Genomic DNA, 17,444 nt, shown 5'->3' with positions numbered 1-17,444 from the left:
GTGTTTGCCTCCTTGCTGATTTCCTGATTTTTTGCATGTTTGTCACACTTAAATGTTTCGGAACATCAAACCAATTTAAATATTAGTCAAAGACAACACAAGTAAACATAAAATGCTATTTTTAAATGAAAGTGTTTATTATTAAGGGAGAAAAAAAATCCAAACCTACATGGCCCTGTGTGAAAAACTGATTGCCCCCCTTGTTAGAACATACCGTCACTGTGGTCTCTAGCCACACCCAGGCCTGATTATTCCCACACCTGTTCTCAATCAAGACATCAATTAAATAGAACCTGCCTGACAAAGTGAAAGATCTCCATCAAAAGATCCTTAAAAGCTACACATCATGCCGAGATCCAGGGAAATTCAGGAACAATTGAGAAAGAAGGTAATTGAGATCTATCAGTCTGGAAAGGGTTATAAAGCAATTTCTAAAGCTTTGGGAATCCAGTGAACCACAGTGAGAGCCATTGTCCACAAACGGCGAAGACATGGAACAGTGGTGAACCTTCCCAGGAGTGGCCGGCCGCTCAAAATTACTGCAAGAGGTCACAAAAGACCCCACAATAACATCCAGAGTCTGAACTGCAGGCCTCACTCGCCTCAGTTAAGGTCAGAGTTCATGCCTCCACCATCAATCAGAAAGAGACAGGGCAAACATGGCCGACATGGCAGAGTTCCTATACGAAAACCACTGCAGAGCAAAAACAACATTAAAGCTCGTCTCAATTTTTCCAGAACACATCTTGATGATCCCTAAGACTTTTAGGAAACATTCTGTGGACCGATGAGACAAAAGTTGGAAAACTTTTTGGAAGGTATGTGTCCCTCAGTCCCTCTGGTGTAAAAGAAACACCGCATTCCAGAAAAAGAACATTATACCAACAGTAAAACATGGTGGTGGTAGTGTGTGTGTGATGGTCTGGGGCTGTTTTGCTGAAGACTTGCTGTAATAAATGGAACTATGAATTCTGCTGTCTACCAAAAGGTCCTGAAGGAGAATGTCCGATCATCTGTTCGTGACCTCAAGCTGAAACGAACTTGGGTTCTGCAGCAGGACAATGATCCAAAACACACCAGCAAGTCCACCTCTGCATGGCTGAAGAAAAACAAAATGAAGACTTGGGAGTGGCCTAGTCAAAGTCCTGACCTGAATCCGATTGAGATGCTGTGGCATGACCTTAAAGAGGCCACAAATATGCAAAAAAAATCTGGAAATCAGTAAGGGGGCAAACACTTTTAGTCCTCTTCTTCTTTCACAGTCGTGCCTTCTACTGTGTGCGGCATGTGATTTTGCATAGTCTTGCTGACAAATGCATGGACAACATTTCAAAAGACAGGGTATTTTAAGCTGAATGCTAAATACTGCGGGGAGCCAAAGTAAACAAATCTTTGATTCTTAAATTCTTTAGTCAAACGAGCGCTGGACAGAAGGAAAGCGCTTCTGTTTATTTACAGCTTAGATTAAAACAATTATGACTAAAATGGCCGATAATGCAGAGCTTACAGCAGAGCCGCCACAAACAGAGCAGCTATGGAACTATTTTAACACCCTGATTTGAGTTAAACAACCGATCGCATTTTCTCATCCTGTTTAACTCAAAATATTTTAATAAACAGCCATAATGGAACTGTGGTATAATCAGTGATCGGCCTCGTGCCTACGATCGCTTCACAGCAGTGCCAATATGACAGGATATAGCACGCACATCAAATGTATTAATGCTTAAATAATTTAGGCTACTTTTCAGGTCACATCAGGCCATGTGAATTGGTATGCTGCCCGAATTTGACAGTTATCAAAGGTATTACAGCATGTCTCTTTCTGAGTGTACTGAATGACCTGGCCATCTGCCACAGTAACACATATTTTTATCAGTTTTAACCCGACATGCAGAGCTTCTGCTGGTGTTGCTCTGCTTTATCTTTATAAGAAGTACACAGAGTACTTTGGACCATGTTGATAAGAGGCCTTTACGAGGGTTTGGCCTCCTCTGATAGGCACAAGAAGGAGGCCATGGTATACTGTAACTGTACGATTCCTATTTAATACAGTAGCACTGCATGTTAAATGGACCAATAGAAATGATTTAAAAACTGCTCTGCACATTTCACTGTAATCAAATTACTGGATATTCATGCAGTTGTGGCTATGCAATTTGTCTATGACATTCAGCCGTAATGTATTTCCATTAGGAGCAATATTCATAATGAGAAGCGTAGCATGGAAGTCTATGTATTATGTATTATGTCTCGGTTGCTTTCATATGAACTCCATAAATTATACAGTATACAAAAAGCTTTCTGTCAGAAGCTTTAAATGAATTAAAATGACTGATTATGCCAAGGTGCATGTTATCAGTATGTAAAAGTATGTAAAATGTGATCATATTTTATTGTATTTATTACATTTATAAACAGGCTGAGTACAACTCAAAAAACTCAAAGGGTAAAGTGAGAAATTTAACTCAAAACAGGACGTTTCCTAAAATAGGACATAGTTTTGGTGTTTGAGGAGTAAGAGTCTGTTGTGCTGGTATGAATGGACTAGATGCAGCAGTGCTGCTGGAGTTTTTAAACAAGAAACTTCGCACAAGACCTGCTTAATGTTTTGAAGATGTTCTGAGTCTTACTTTACCAGCCTCTTTTTATGATTTCTTTTACAAAAGTGTTAAACAAACCAGAATGTGTTTTATATGTACTTTAGATTCTTCTAAAGTAATCTCCGGAAGGGATTAGTTTCTCAGGGGGACGTCCGTGAAAAATATTTCACACTTCTTCTCAGTGATAAAACTCCTGCATCCGGACTGCAATTGAAAAAAACAGGCTTTCTCGGAGACATGGCATCTCGTTCAGTAGCTCCTCCATTTCCACGCGCTGTTGTGTTTGTACATGGATCTCCGTGGAAACGCGTGCCCAAAATGTAATTACAGTGTGCAGCAGTGGACAAATAGCTATTTTATTAAACGTGAGGTGACAAAACTCAGAAACTTAGAGATGTGCGTCCGGACAGGACTAAAATTACCAGAGGTTTAGAGAAAAACAGTAGATGACTCTGTAATTTTTTTTTCTCAGAGGACATCTTAGAAAAACACGTACATGCTCGTTCCAGACGAGAATAAAATCACAGAGGACCGGACATTCACACCGGACCATCTGGACTCTGCTGATCATGTGCCTCTGAGGCGTTACTGCTCTCCGAGCTTCTGATTGCTTACACCCGTCTGTGTTTGTATAAATACCCCTTTGTTTAAGTTGCTCCTCGCTGGGTATTGAATCTAGTTTACTAGCTGTACTTCTAAGATGTGTTTTTTTGTTTGTTTCCCTTTGATACAGACTCGTTTTATGTACACCCTGGTATATTGTTTATTATTGCTGCCACTCAATGCTACTTAAATAATAACTTTGCAGAGTCAAAAAATGTCAATGAATGTGGTTTAAAGAGGGCAGATGAACCTTTGTTTAATCTGACCAACAGATCAACCAATAAAACTCGGTGGATTCGATTTGCAACACTAAACTCTCTCATGCAACTCATGTGATTCCTTATATAGATGACCAGATGGACATCTGTACCCACCATGCCCTCTGCCCTTACCACGCAAACCCACCCACAGGACTTAGCGGCTTCATCCAGGGCAGGATTGTCAGATTATCCAGGCTCTGGCTGTTTATTTACTTGTTTGTTTGTTCGTTTTTGTAAGAACATATCACAGCTGAAATATCGTTATTCATTTTATTGTAGTGATCTGAAAATAGCTCTGCTTGTTTGGAGTCAGTTGAGGTTACAGAGCTTTTTTAAAGCTTTAGAGAGAACTTAATTTAATGAGGCTCAGAGAGAGAGAGAAAGAGAGAGAGAGAGAGAGAGAGAGAGAGAGAGAGAGAGAAAGAGAGAGAGAGAGAGAGAGAATGAGTGTCACAAAGCTTATCCTCAACCCTGTAATTTCATAGAAATACTGTATTTTTTAAAGAAGGTTGGGTTGGGTTTTTGGGACGTTCTATTTCTGAGAAACTGATTCTGACAACAGGATTTCAAAGAGGCTTTGTTGATCAGGACAGTGACCAGTAAACACACAAATCCTCTGTAACTATAGTCATCTGTCTTACTCTTCTTCATTTTTATTATATTTTACTGTCTTTTACATCATCTTTGCTTAACACATCTTGCTTAATCCAAATATTTTACATTAAACATCTAAAGCTTCTGTTCTGTAGATCACAATGTACATTAAATTGTCCTACTGCACCAAATCATTTAGGCATTTGTTCATTGCATATGTCCTTTTCAGGACCTTTGAAACAGATTTTATACATTTCTATTAGTAAATACCTCCTAAATTGACGATTACATGTCATGTAGAATGTTCCAGATAAAATAAGAACAATAGTGAACCATGTTATAAATTGTGGCCCATAGTGACAAAATGATGTTCAGTTAGTATGCAGCTTAATGTTGGTAGATCTATAATTTAAATGTTTCATTGAGAGAAAAGGTGTGTAATCCACACAATGTACTCTGTACTGTAATAGATATATTTATAGGTTATTTCAGTAATTCTGTTTAATATATGTATATATAATATATGAGTAAAACTCATATATTAGATATACATATTACACACAAAGTGATCTATTTCTCAGAAAATTTAAATATTATAAAAGACCAATTGGTACTTTTGGCAGTGTGGGCAGTGTGCCAAGTCCTGCTGGAAAATAAAATCTGCATCTCCATAAAAGTTGTCAGTAGCAGAGAGAAGCATGAAGTGCTGTAAGATTTTGTGGGAAAACAAAACTGCACTGACTTTAGACTTGATAATAAAACACAGTGGATCAACACCAGCAGATGACATGTCTCTCCAAACTATCACTGATTGGTGGAAACTTCACTCTAGACCTCCAGCAGTTTGGACTGTGTGTCTCTCCACTCTTCCTCCAGACTCTGCTCCCTTGAGTTACAAATAAAATGTAAAATTAACTGATGATCAGTGATAGTTTGGAGAGACATGTCATCTGCTGGTGTTGATCCACTGTAAAAGAAAAAAATCTAACAGCTTCAATCCATCTACTGTAGTTGAAATCCTAAAACAAAAACAACAGTGTGATGTTGTCTCAGCAGGACTTAAACTGAAGTCCCTGTTTTTAAAGTTTTAAAAGTAATTCGGGGTGATTAGGCTCGTGAATCATGAGTATGAATAATCTTCACAGCTCATGCTGTGAGTCTTTTGTAACCATATTCACGTAATCGCGTTTTTAAAAATGGGAAGTAGCGCACCGCGCGTCACTGGCGCTGCTGATAGACAATCTCTAAAAATATGCGTATCATCTGTTGAGGATAGCCGCGCGCGCTGTGAGGACGCTGGAGCGGGGGGGCGGGGCGATTGAGCAATATTACTTAATGGTTTGGAAAAGATTACTGAGAGGAGCTGTAGAGAGGGGAGATTAGCGGCGGTACCCGGTGAACTCGGATCACCGGAGTAATGACCAACACAGCGGCCCACCCGTATTCAGACAGACCACGCCCCCTGAGAGAGATCTAGACCACAGTTTATAAACTACTATCCAGCTGTTATTATTCATTATACCATATTGTGAGTATTAAAACATAGCCCAGTTTAGAAGGACCGCACTAGGCTGTGTCCTATTTCTGTTATACACACTAATACTCTAGGGTACAACATCAGTCAAAAGTTTGGACACACCTTTTCATTCAATTGTTTTTATTTTTTATAGTTTCAAACTATGAAAGAACACACAAGGAATCGCGTAGTAACTTAAAAGTGTTAAACTAACAAAAAAATACTCTGTGAAGCATTTAGGTGCTCTTATCATGGGAGCTGTTCATTTGCGGTTTCTGAGGCTGGTAACTCTGATTAACTTATCCAGAGGAAACTCTTGCTCTTTCTTTCCTGTAGCAGTCCTGATGAGAGCCACTTTTATCATCATAACGTTTTTGATCATCTTTTTTCTTTACTTAGTTGAGTAGTTCTTGCTTATCATAATGTGGATTAGAACATTACTCAAATATGAGCTATTCACTGTATACCAACTCTACCACTTCACAACTAATGCTCTCAAACACATTAAGAGACAAGAAATTTAAGTAATTAACTCTTGACGAGTTCAGCACAGCTGATAACTGACTCATAAAGCTGACTGAGAAAACCCAGCCAAGATGTGTTTAATATTAATCTACAACGTAGAAGATTTTTAAAAAATGAATAAACTTTGACTGGTTTTGCATATACTATGTATATAATAATCTTTATAGCAAATGAAGAAAACATTTATAGATTTGACAGGTGAACTTTAAGTAAAACAGCACTGCTGAACTACTACACAATAATTCTGAAGTGGCCTCCAAAATTACTTTTTTTCCGGAGCTGTATATGGCTAGGCAATAATTGAGATGTTCAAAGTGATTTTTGTGAAGTGTGTAAAAGCAACAACCTTTTGTGGTATGTATTAAAATGTAAATAATAACTATAAAGCCAAAGCCAGCCAATACACTCAGAATAATGCCCAGAAATGTAAACCACTAGCCAATCAGGGCACAGAAGGCGGGGCTTGCACCAAAACGGGTAGAAATAGAAATGTCTGGCGCGCGGCTCTATCAGCGGCTCCCACACGCGGCCGCGCAGTTCAGACAAGGCGAGCGCGAGTCCTCGCCTGAACCTCACCGGAGAGAAGCTACAAATAGGAGTCTCGCGCTCAGAACCGAGCACACACGAGTGATGTACGGAGGCAGCGCGAGAGATAACGGAGATAACAGCCGGTAACAGATCAATGATCCGGAACATCTTCCATTAACGCGCCTAGAGCTGGCAGATAATTTAATATAAACTATTAAAATCAGAATTTCGGCTTGACCCGGTTTATATCGAGAGGACTTCACTCAGGCGATTTTGGACTGGAATCTCTAAATCTTTTTCAAAAAAGGTAATGTATTTTATTTTTATTTATATTTTGGGTTTATAGCGCTGTTTAATCTACTGTTGTATCTACTTATATATCTGTTATACATATGTGCAATGTATGCCTGTAGAATTAACCTAATAAATAATAATAATAAACTCAAGCATTACATTATTTTTAAAAATAGCCTGCGCGTTTTGGTACAACTGTAAAAACGCCGCTGTTAAAAGTAAAAGAAAAAAAAAATCGCCCCTTAGGTTTTACGCATAAATTTACGTAGGATTTTGTCCCACAGCGCAGCGCTATTTGTAGCGATTCATGAATGAGTGGAATAGCCTACACTCCGCGCGCATCCCGTACCGAAGCGCACCGTAAAACTACACCCAGGCAATGTTAAACCGGAACGAATTTAACAGCATATAAATCTATCTATCTATCTATCTATCTATCTATCTATCTATCTATCTATCTATCTATCTATCTATCTATCTATCTATCTATCTATCTATCTATCTATCTATCTATTGTTTAAATAAAATAATCAAAAAAATGTAAGAAAAGTTTATGTTTAAGCTATATGATATTGTCAGTAGGACTACGATATATAAAAAAAAAAACTTTAACAATAAAATATTTTTTTACTTCAGGAATTTTCACAGAATGTCACCCAAAACTTAAATAATTCACCCCTTTTGAGATTGGAGAAAAATTAAAGATATTGCTCAGAAACAGATAGTAAATGAGAACAAAGCTAAATTTGCTTTTGCATCATGTACAAATAAAAAATATACTTTTAATTATTAATAATTGACCTTACATGACTTTCTTACATTTCCATCAATGCAATGTGCAGTGTTTATCGCTTATGTCCACATTGAAGTAATGAAGGTGAAACTATATATTTACATATTTTGTAGCCATAACTATCTTTAAATGTATACTGATTTGTACTGTACAAAGAAACTATTTGGCTAGAGCTATAATGCAAATGCAATAAACAAAACACAGGGTGCTTAGACAATTAGACAATATTAAGCACAATAAACAACAGATAAAGTTGGTTATTTTTCTTACTATACTATAAATAAACTGTAGATAATATATAGGTTAGTGATTATAAAAATTGGCTGATTATATTGCTGTTTGTGTTAAGGGAATAGATCAGTATGGTAAGGTATAGTATATATCATACCATATAAACAAAGTGAAGAGTGCAATTAAGCAGTACAGCAGCTTAGCATACTAGCATGTACTAGTAGCTACAGTGCATGACCAGGTATGCTGCTACCAAATATAACAGATGTAAGTATGAATTCAAGTATAAACTGTTATTATTGACTGATTGTTTATTAGTAGAACATAATATGAAATAACTAACATAATATCATCACAGCTTTAATTAAGAGGATGTTTATAGTAATAATGATAGAAATAGTCCTTTAAAAAAACAGAGTCAATACAAGTCAATATACACAGAGTGAAATATCAGTTGGACTTTGGCTTTTTTTTAAGGGTCTATGTTGTGTAACAGCTATTATATTTCTTGAAAAACACCCATAAACCTATTCAGTAGGTCACAGATGATAAGGTACTCAGGCTCACGTAAACAGTCCTTGGTATCTAGGTCAAGTTCAAACGTCCTTAAAGATATACACAAGTCTATTTTTACCTGTTGTGAGGTTGCCTAATGTCACATACTCATACTATAAATCAAAAGCCTTTTTTATTATTATTAATTATTGTCCAATGATTTGATTGTATTAGTTTAAATCCAAAACGAGAAGAAATCTCTGCACAGATTAAATAAAGCCCCTTTTTCCCCAAACCCAAGCCATTCAAATTGAAATTCCTAACCCGTGCCTCACTCACTGCTCAACTTGGCTGACCTGCTAGCAGAAATAATAGGAATTCTGCCCTAATGGTTTTTCGCTCCACATTACGGCATGTTGCACAAAGTGTACTCAGGCTTACTGGAAGGATGTACTGGAGTTACATAACACAGTGTTGTAACGGATCTTACGTAATGACTGAAGCTTCTCTCTTTTCTCTTCTCTCTGATATTCCCCTCTCTGCCACCAGGTTGGGCTGTTGTTCCACTGACGACAACAACAACAGCAAGCTGAAGCTGACCTGATTTAACCCAACCCAAAGGAAGAACAGAGGAACAGAAGAACAGAACATCTTGTGTAGCACAGCTGTACACAGCTCAAAACCTCAATTGCAAGGATGTATGACGAGGGGTCTCAGGAAATGAGAGAACAAAGCCCAGGGGTCCTACCGACTGGGGAGCCTGCAGTCGCCTCAGGTGGGATGGGTCTGGACGTCGCAACCCCCAGCAATACGAAGTCCTTCACCGATGAAGCTGTCTCCATCCTGACCTCAAGCAGCTTGTTGGCGCGCTCATTGCTTGGTCGTACCTCTGCCTTGAAGCACAAAGAGCCGCCAGAGAATGGAAATAACCTTCGGCGCAAGCGTGAGTTCATTCCTCAGGACAAGAAGGACGATGGCTACTGGGACAAGCGAAAGAAGAACAACGAAGCGGCCAAACGATCCCGTGAGAAGCGACGAGTCAACGACATGGTGCTGGAGAACCGTGTGCTCGGGCTTCTGGAAGAGAATGCCAGGCTGAGGGCGGAACTGCTGGCACTTAAGTTTCGCTTCGGCCTCATTAAAGACCCATCCAATACGCCAATCCTTCCATTAACCACTGCTCCCTGCGTACCACAACCTGCCACTCCACATTACTACCTGCCTCGAGAAGATGTTCATCACCCTGCAACTCCAGTGCCGATGGTGCCCCATCTCAATTCTGCGCAGACTGTACCACACATGGGGGCACGAGGCATCAGAGACACTGGCAGCATGTCCGAAGACTCAGGCTTCTCCACACCAGGAGGTTCCAGTGTTGGAAGCCCTGTGTTCTTTGAAGACAGACTCAGTGACCACGGCAAGCTTTCACCGAACAGTGCCGACGAGCTGACAAGCTACGACTACCATCACTCCCCCGATTCCCTCGTAATGCCAGTCTCAACAGGGCACATTTCCATGGCACCAGGTCGAGCGGAGCATGTGGAAATTCCTGAAGGCATGAAGAGCCTCCCACACAAGTTACGCTTCAAGTGCCCAGGAGGCAGCGACAACGAGACCCCAAATGAACCCCAGCGAGGTCAACTGCAGCCTATCGGTGGACGAGATGCCCCCAGAAACCATTACCCACTAAACACAACCACAAGCATAAGTGAAGGCGGAAGATACTGGCCGCAAGAGAGCGACGAACCCCGAAAGACACTGCCTCACCCTCACTGCAACCCTGCTGCCGGCAACTACAGCAGCAGCCAACCACCACCAGCGAACCACAGCGACGGGCAATACCACGCCGAGAACAGCATGCTCAAGTCCCAGCTCAGCTCCCTCAGCGTGGAGGTGGCTCAACTCAAGAAGCTCTTCTCTGAGCAGCTCTCCAAAATGAACTAGGAAGCCTTCGGAGATCTCAGAACAGACAGAACTCATTTGTAACAGACTGAATACAGGGAACTTGATCTATCTAAGCTTATCTGAGCCTGACAGATCTAGCCATAAGTTTAGGAACACAACAGAGAGACACAATGACTCTTATTACTAGAAAAGAAACACTGACTGATTGTGACTGTGAGCAGTGGAAGAAATCTTATTTCTTATAAGAATCCTTATTTCTCATTTTCCTAGTCATAACTGGATGTCAGATGTGCAAGTAGACAGGAGGCAGGAGGTGGGTTATATGATATATTGATTGGATGATTGATCGAATGCTATTACACTCTTAAAAATAACAGTTCCTTAAGGTGTATTAGACCTTTTTATTTGATTTTCTTGGTGTAGAACCTGTAGATTTATTTGGAGACTCCTTAAAACACGTTCATTGTAGACAGTCATAGAGGTGTTTTCACTGCAGGGGCGAAAATAATAAGTTGTTGAGAGGGTTTAATGATGTAGGGATCGTAAAATTGGTCAAATTTGGTCAAAGAGTCTTATATATTCTATATTTTCAGTATATAAATTGGCAGCGATCATATAATATGGAATATCTATATTGATGGCACTTCAGGGCATAGAAGCACAAGCAGAGGGGCAGTTGCTCCCCCCCCCGCCCCCCCCCACACCATCCATATTATGGAATATGGAGGACATACTACTAAAGGTCTTTTAGCCACATTGTTTAGGTTGGCTTGGAGCTTACTTTTCTTTACAAAAATCAAACAATCAAAAGAATTCACAGTTTTCCAATTTGCATTTAGTTAGTATGCTATGTTTCACACCAAAAATTAAAACCCACAACATAAAATCTGGACAGGAATTCAAGAACAGACAAATTCGATGACAGCAACTGTTGCATAATTATTATTTCGAGATGCTGTACGCTTCATGGACCTGATTTAGCAATGCAGGAAAGGAACAGTACAGTGTGACCTTAGTTAGTAATCATTTGTCCCTGCAGTGGAAAAGACGCCATATTGGATTTAGAGGTGCCCAGTCCTGCCCATTCTTTTAAAACGCCCAGTCTCTTGAAGGCTTGGATCGGTACTCTACAGGTTGGAAGATCTCCAGGACCCTCTTTAACAACCCTTTCAAATTCTAGAGCCATTTCCAGTATTTCCAGTACCTTTATTTTTAAGAGTGTAGCTCTGCATACTGAGCAAACAGGACAGACCTAACTAACAATCTACTGAACCTCACAAACCATATATCACTCGTTTTGTAGCCTCTATCACCCTTCTGTTATTACAGTATATACTCTCACAAACTACACCTTTACAACCTCACTCCCCACCTACTACCTACACCCTCCTCCATAAACACTGTGACTGACCTGAGAGAAAAAATACTCTTAGGCCTCCTGAGAGCCAGAGCTTCTGGTGTTTCATTGTGAGTGAGTCTACAAAACCAAAGTGCACCATCATGTTCATGCTATCTTATCTTTCAACTCACCATTCCTGTTTTATGTGGCAACTCTGCTGCTAATGCTGCTGGTGCCAGGTTCACAATACACGACTTTCTGAGTCGTCAGATCACTGTACTCTTCAATCTTCACAGTCTGAGATCTTATAATCGTGCGTCTTTTAGTTTTTGAGGTTTGCAGATAGAGTCATGAATTGCATTGACTTTCACCAAGAGGATTACACTGTGAGCCTGAATGCTCTACAAAATCTCTTTTTTTTTTCCTCAAAAGTACCCAAAAACTGGAAAATTGGAAAATCTGACCTAAAAATTATTTGTGTAACATTGGCTCAAGCAGCACTTTAAAAGATTTGGAAGTGTTAAGGTTGTGAAAGACTCCTTTCGAAGTCATTAGATCACTGTACTCTTCAATCATCACAGTCTGAGGTCTTATAATCGTGAATCCTTTAGTCGTTGAGGTTGTCGTTGAGTCATGAATAAGCCTGATGATCAGCCTGTTTGCTCTACAAAATGACCTTTTTAGCTTGAAAAGTACATGAGAACCGGAAAATTGGAAAGTCATGCCTAAAATTGTATGTGTAAACCTGGTCTAAGCGGCATTGAAAAAAAAAAAAATGGAATTGTACAGGTTGTGAAAGACTTCTTTTTAAATCATCAGTTTGCTATACTCTTCAAACTAGAGTCATAACTTGCATGGTCTTTCACCAGGAGGTACACACAATGAACCTGACCGCTCTACAAAATCAAATTAAAATTTGGCCTCAAAAGTACATGATTTGGAACACAAGTACAAGATTTGGAAGTGTTCAGATTGTAAAAGACTTCTTTCGAAGTCGTCAGATCACTCTACTCTTCAAACTTCACAGTCTGATGTCTTATAATCGTGAATCTTTTAGTTATTGTGGTTTGCAGAAAGGGTCATAAATTACATGGTCTTTCACCAGGAGGAACACACAGTGAGTGTGATTGCTCTACAAAATGACATTTTTAGCCTCAAAAGTACAAGAGAACTTGAAAATTGGAAAATCCAGCCTAAAACTTTATTATGTGAACCTGGTCTAATCAGCATTTTAAAAAAATTGGAAGTGTTTAGGTTGTGAAAGGCTTCTTTCGAAGTTGTCAGATCACTGTACTCTTCAAACTAGGGTCATTGCTCCAGGAGGAACACACAATGAGCCTGACTACTCTACAAAATCCCATTTTTGGCCTCAAAAGTACAAGAGAACTGGAAAATTTGAAAATCTGGCCCAAAATTTTATTGTGTAAACCTGGTCTAAGCAGCACTTTTAAAAAATTGGAAGTGTTTAGGTTGGAAAGGACTTCTTTCGAAGTCGTCAGATTGCTATACTCATCAAACTAGGGTCATAAATAACATGGTCTTTCACCAGGAGGAACACACGATGAGCCTGACTACTCTACAAAATCACCTTTTTAGCCTCAAAAGTACATTAGAACTTGAAAATTGGAAAATCCATCCTAAAACTTTATTGTATAAACCTGGTCTAAGCAGCATTTAAAAAATAGAATTGTCCAGATTGTGAACGATCCCTTTCAAAGTCGTCAGATCGCTATCCTCTTCAAACTAGGGTCATAAATTACATGGTCTTTCACCAGGAGGTACACACAATAAACCTGACTACTCTACAAAATCTCTTTTTTTTTTTTTTTTGCTTCAAAAGTACATGAAACCTGAAAAATTGGAACCTGTATTGTGTGAACCTGGCCTAAGCAGCACTTAAAAAAAAAAAAAAACACTGATTTAATACTAAATTCTATTGCAGCTGAAATCATTATCGTTGGACTGTGTTTAGTGTTGTTGCACATCATCACTGAAAAGACTGGAGCTTTGTTTTCCCTCTCGTAAAGCTCGTTAAAGAGAAAGATGGTGTAACAAATAAGAAAAACACTGTAATTTGTATTTTTGGTGTTCAATTTTTTGGTGTTGCCTTGTGTATGTTTCTGTGTGTACAGCGTGTGCATTTTTATATATGTGAATAAATATTTGACATTTGACAAAACATACTGGATTTCTTGGATTTGTCTGCAGCCCTAGTACGCCAGTCGCACCTGATGCAGTGATGCTGACTCGGACGAAAAAGACTCGTGGTAGCAGGATGTATATAAGCACATTATATATAATCAGGAAAATTAAAGAAGAAAAAAATCTTCTTTAGGTATTCTTTAGATATTTGACTGTTTTCTTTATGAAAAGTTATGAACAGTATGTGACATTAAATACGTCAAATTATCAAATTATATTTTTTGATATTAATACAAGATAATTCTTATATTACTCATTTATAAATATTTAACCATTTTTCCATAAAATCACATGATTCCTTTTTAATATACACTGAATTGTTCTCATTGCAATACAATTTTTAAGAGAAAATATTACTTTATATATTGGAAAAATATTAGAAAATGTATTAGAATGTATTAGATCCTCTTATCTGTGGTGATGTTAACTTGTGGTTTCTGAGGCTGGAAACTCTGATGAACTAATCCTATACAACAGAGGGAACTCTTGCGGACCTGATGAGTGCCAGTTTCATCATCAAAATGTTTTTTATTGTCGTTTTTGTGACTACACCTGAGGAAGTTACTTTCAAAGTTCTTGAAATTGACCCTCAAATTGACTGACCTTCATTTTTTAAACTTTAAAATTTTTACTTTTCTTTATTTAGTTGAGTAGTTGTTGCTTCTCATAATCTGGATTAGAACATTACTCAAATATTCACTATTCACTGTATACCTGTAACTCTACCTCTTCACTACTTTACTTTAACTGATGCTCTCAAACACTTTATTAAGAGACAAGAAATTCAAGTAATTAACTCTTGATGAGTTCAGCACAGCTGTTAACTGAAAGCCTGAATTCCAGGTGACTCTACCTCATAAAGCTGACTGAGAAAATCCAGCAGAGATGTGCTACTTTGACGAATGTAACAAAAAAAAAAACATATTCTGGTTGTTTTTTGCATCATAGTTTGGATGACTTTAGTATTTATCTACAATGCAGAAAGTTTTAAAATAATGAAAAAACAAACTTTTGACTGGTACTGTGCATATAATTTACACATCTGAGGTATAGAGAAATATTGAAATAAAATAAAATGTACTATTGATAGACATAGATTAGCATTAGGCTCTCTTTATGTCCTTTTCTATTTAATAAGCTGTAACGCTGTGGTTGATCTTCAGGGATGTATAAACATGCTCCTGACGGGTGACGGAGATCTACCGTATCTACCTGAGCTTGAAACCAGGCCTCAGGGTTCACACCTTCCCCTTCATCCACCCACACAGCTCACACCTCCACCTGCCCACAATCACACCGCCTGTTACTGCACCCACAGGAGGAGATTACTCTTTATTTCTGAGAAGTTCTGCTGTACAGGTGAAGCGTGTGGTCCAGACAGGTCTGGGCTCATACTGTATAAAACTCCAGTTCCAGTTAAAGTTTATAGTCTGATTTTATAGTCTGATTAATTAAAGGCTGTGATACATTCCTCACAGACAGTTACTCCATGTGCTCAACAGCTTCTAATTACTATTATTATTACGATTACTATTATTATTATTATCATAATTTTAATTTCTAATTCTGCTTCCCATAAAAAAATACTTTTTTACAAAGCTCTCCTGTTCTATGAGAAAGACTTTGGAACAGAATTGTACACGAATTGGCAACAATTGGATGAATATCATATACAGCTTCAGTTTCTGAATCAGTTTTTCTGATTTTGCTATTTATAGGTTTATGTTTGAGTAAAATGAACATTGTTGTTTTATTCTATAAACTACAGACAACATTTCTCCCAAATTCCAAATAAAAATATTCTCATTTAGAGCATTTATTTCAAATAATAAAGACCTCAAATAATGCAAAGAAAACAAGTTCATATTCATACAGTTTTCATAGAGTTCATAAATCAATATTTGGTGAAATAACCCTGGTTTTTAATTACAGTTTTCATGCATCTTGGCATCATGTTCTTCTTCTCCACCAGTCTTACACACTGCTTTTGGATAACTTTATGCTGCTTTACTCCTGGTGCAAAAATTCAAGCAGTTCAGTTTGGTTTGATGGCTTGTGATCATCCATCTTCCTCTTGATTATATTCTAGAGGTTTTCAATTTGGTAAAATCAAAGAAACTCATCCTTTTTAAGTGCTCTCTTATTTTGTTCCAGAGCTGTATATTATGAATGTATATATGATCTTTATATTGCATGGGGAGGCACAGCAGAAACAGTTTGTCTTTGAAATATTTGCAACTAAATATTCATTCACTTTAATTTACAGATTTAAGTTAATCTGTTCCAATACTTTTGCTCATAAGAAAAATGGGTGGGTTCAGACAGAAGGTGCTGAATCTTCTGACCTGTGTATCAGATCCAGATGTTAATACCTGAAAATAAAAGCTGAAATGTTGATTTTTTTTTGTCTCATATTCATCTTTTAATGTCAAACCCAAATGTTTTCAGTCTACAGCACAAATAATGAGATTGACCTTCCTGTTTTAATATTTTTAAGGGCACTGTATGTATTATATATGTGTTATATGTGTCACACAGTATGTATTATGTCCAATACATGCTGTTAACTTTTTGTAATACTAAATATTCTTGTGTTAAAAAGATCTAGTCCTAGTTTAAAAAAATCTGGAAGGTATGTGTAGCTGAATAAATAAATACATTTACAGTAATTCCTCAAATACATAAGAAAAAAGGCATTTATTTCTGCACAGTCATTTACTCATCCAGAAGAGGGCAGCAGAGCTGTATCTATTTGATTTCTCCTTGATAAAAGGCTTATTGTTGGAACAGTGATGTAATGCGGGTTGCGTCATATGCGATTTTTCTTGTTTAGTGTCATGCTGTGCACATCAGCTTTATGCAATATAAAAATCCAATTACATATTAGGATTAATCCTCTTATAAAACACATTTTTACATTTTTATACTTACCCTTCTTAGGCCTGATCAAAACAGGTGTTGATTACTGTTTCTAAAAACTACATGCCACTTTAAAATAAGGCTCCTTTATAAAGGGTTTATAAATAGCTTATAAGGAGTCGTGTACCAAACAGTGATTCCACATTAGTTTATACTGTTAAACCTCAGATCTTATTAGATGCTTATCTTACTTTGTCATTTCCATAAGTCCTTATTAACATTTCTGTTAATAACTTTATTCATTAAACCATATTAACATATTAACTGACTAGATTTTTTAAATAAATATGTTTAAAAAAAAGTCATTGTCGCTGTTGTTCTTCCTATTTATGCTTTGTAAGTGCTTATTAATGTTTTTAAAGTATTTACAACTTTACAAATTTAGAACCATTAATAAGCTCCTTTATAAACTATGTATAAACCCTTTATAAAGGAGTCTTATTTTAAATTGGTACCAAAACAACCATGGAGTGTGTAAACAAAATAATTATATTTTAAACCAATGTTTCTTTGATTTATATATTTGTATCTCCCCCACCACTGGTGATGCCCCAACACCAGGAGGGTAAAGACTAGCACATGCTGCTGATGCAGTATTGCCGAGTAGCATCACAGCGCTAACACTCGGAGGAAAGCG

The 17,444-nt window shown here is 37.8% G+C and overlaps 1 protein-coding gene across 1 annotated transcript; it reads left to right on the top strand.

Moving 5' to 3' along the window:
* Positions 1-6,627: 6,627 nt before the first annotated feature.
* nfil3-6 (nuclear factor, interleukin 3 regulated, member 6) lies at positions 6,628-13,865 on the top strand. Its single transcript, XM_007241445.4, has 2 exons — positions 6,628-6,936; positions 8,992-13,865. Exon 2 carries the CDS (start codon positions 9,139-9,141, stop codon positions 10,384-10,386), a length of 1,248 nt encoding a protein of 415 aa, XP_007241507.2. The 5' UTR covers positions 6,628-6,936; positions 8,992-9,138; the 3' UTR covers positions 10,387-13,865.
* Positions 13,866-17,444: the final 3,579 nt, after the last annotated feature.

The sequence above is a fragment of the Astyanax mexicanus genome, chromosome 19 (assembly GCF_023375975.1).
Source record: "Astyanax mexicanus isolate ESR-SI-001 chromosome 19, AstMex3_surface, whole genome shotgun sequence".
Lineage (NCBI taxonomy): Eukaryota > Metazoa > Chordata > Actinopteri > Characiformes > Acestrorhamphidae > Astyanax > Astyanax mexicanus.
The sequence above is the reverse complement of the archived record's forward strand: the minus strand, read 5'-3'. Positions and strand labels throughout refer to the sequence as shown.

Coding starts and splice junctions, on each gene's coding strand:
- nfil3-6 (XM_007241445.4), top strand. CDS start 9,139: ATGTATGACGAGGGGTCTCAGGAAATGAGAGAACAAAGCCCAGGGGTC.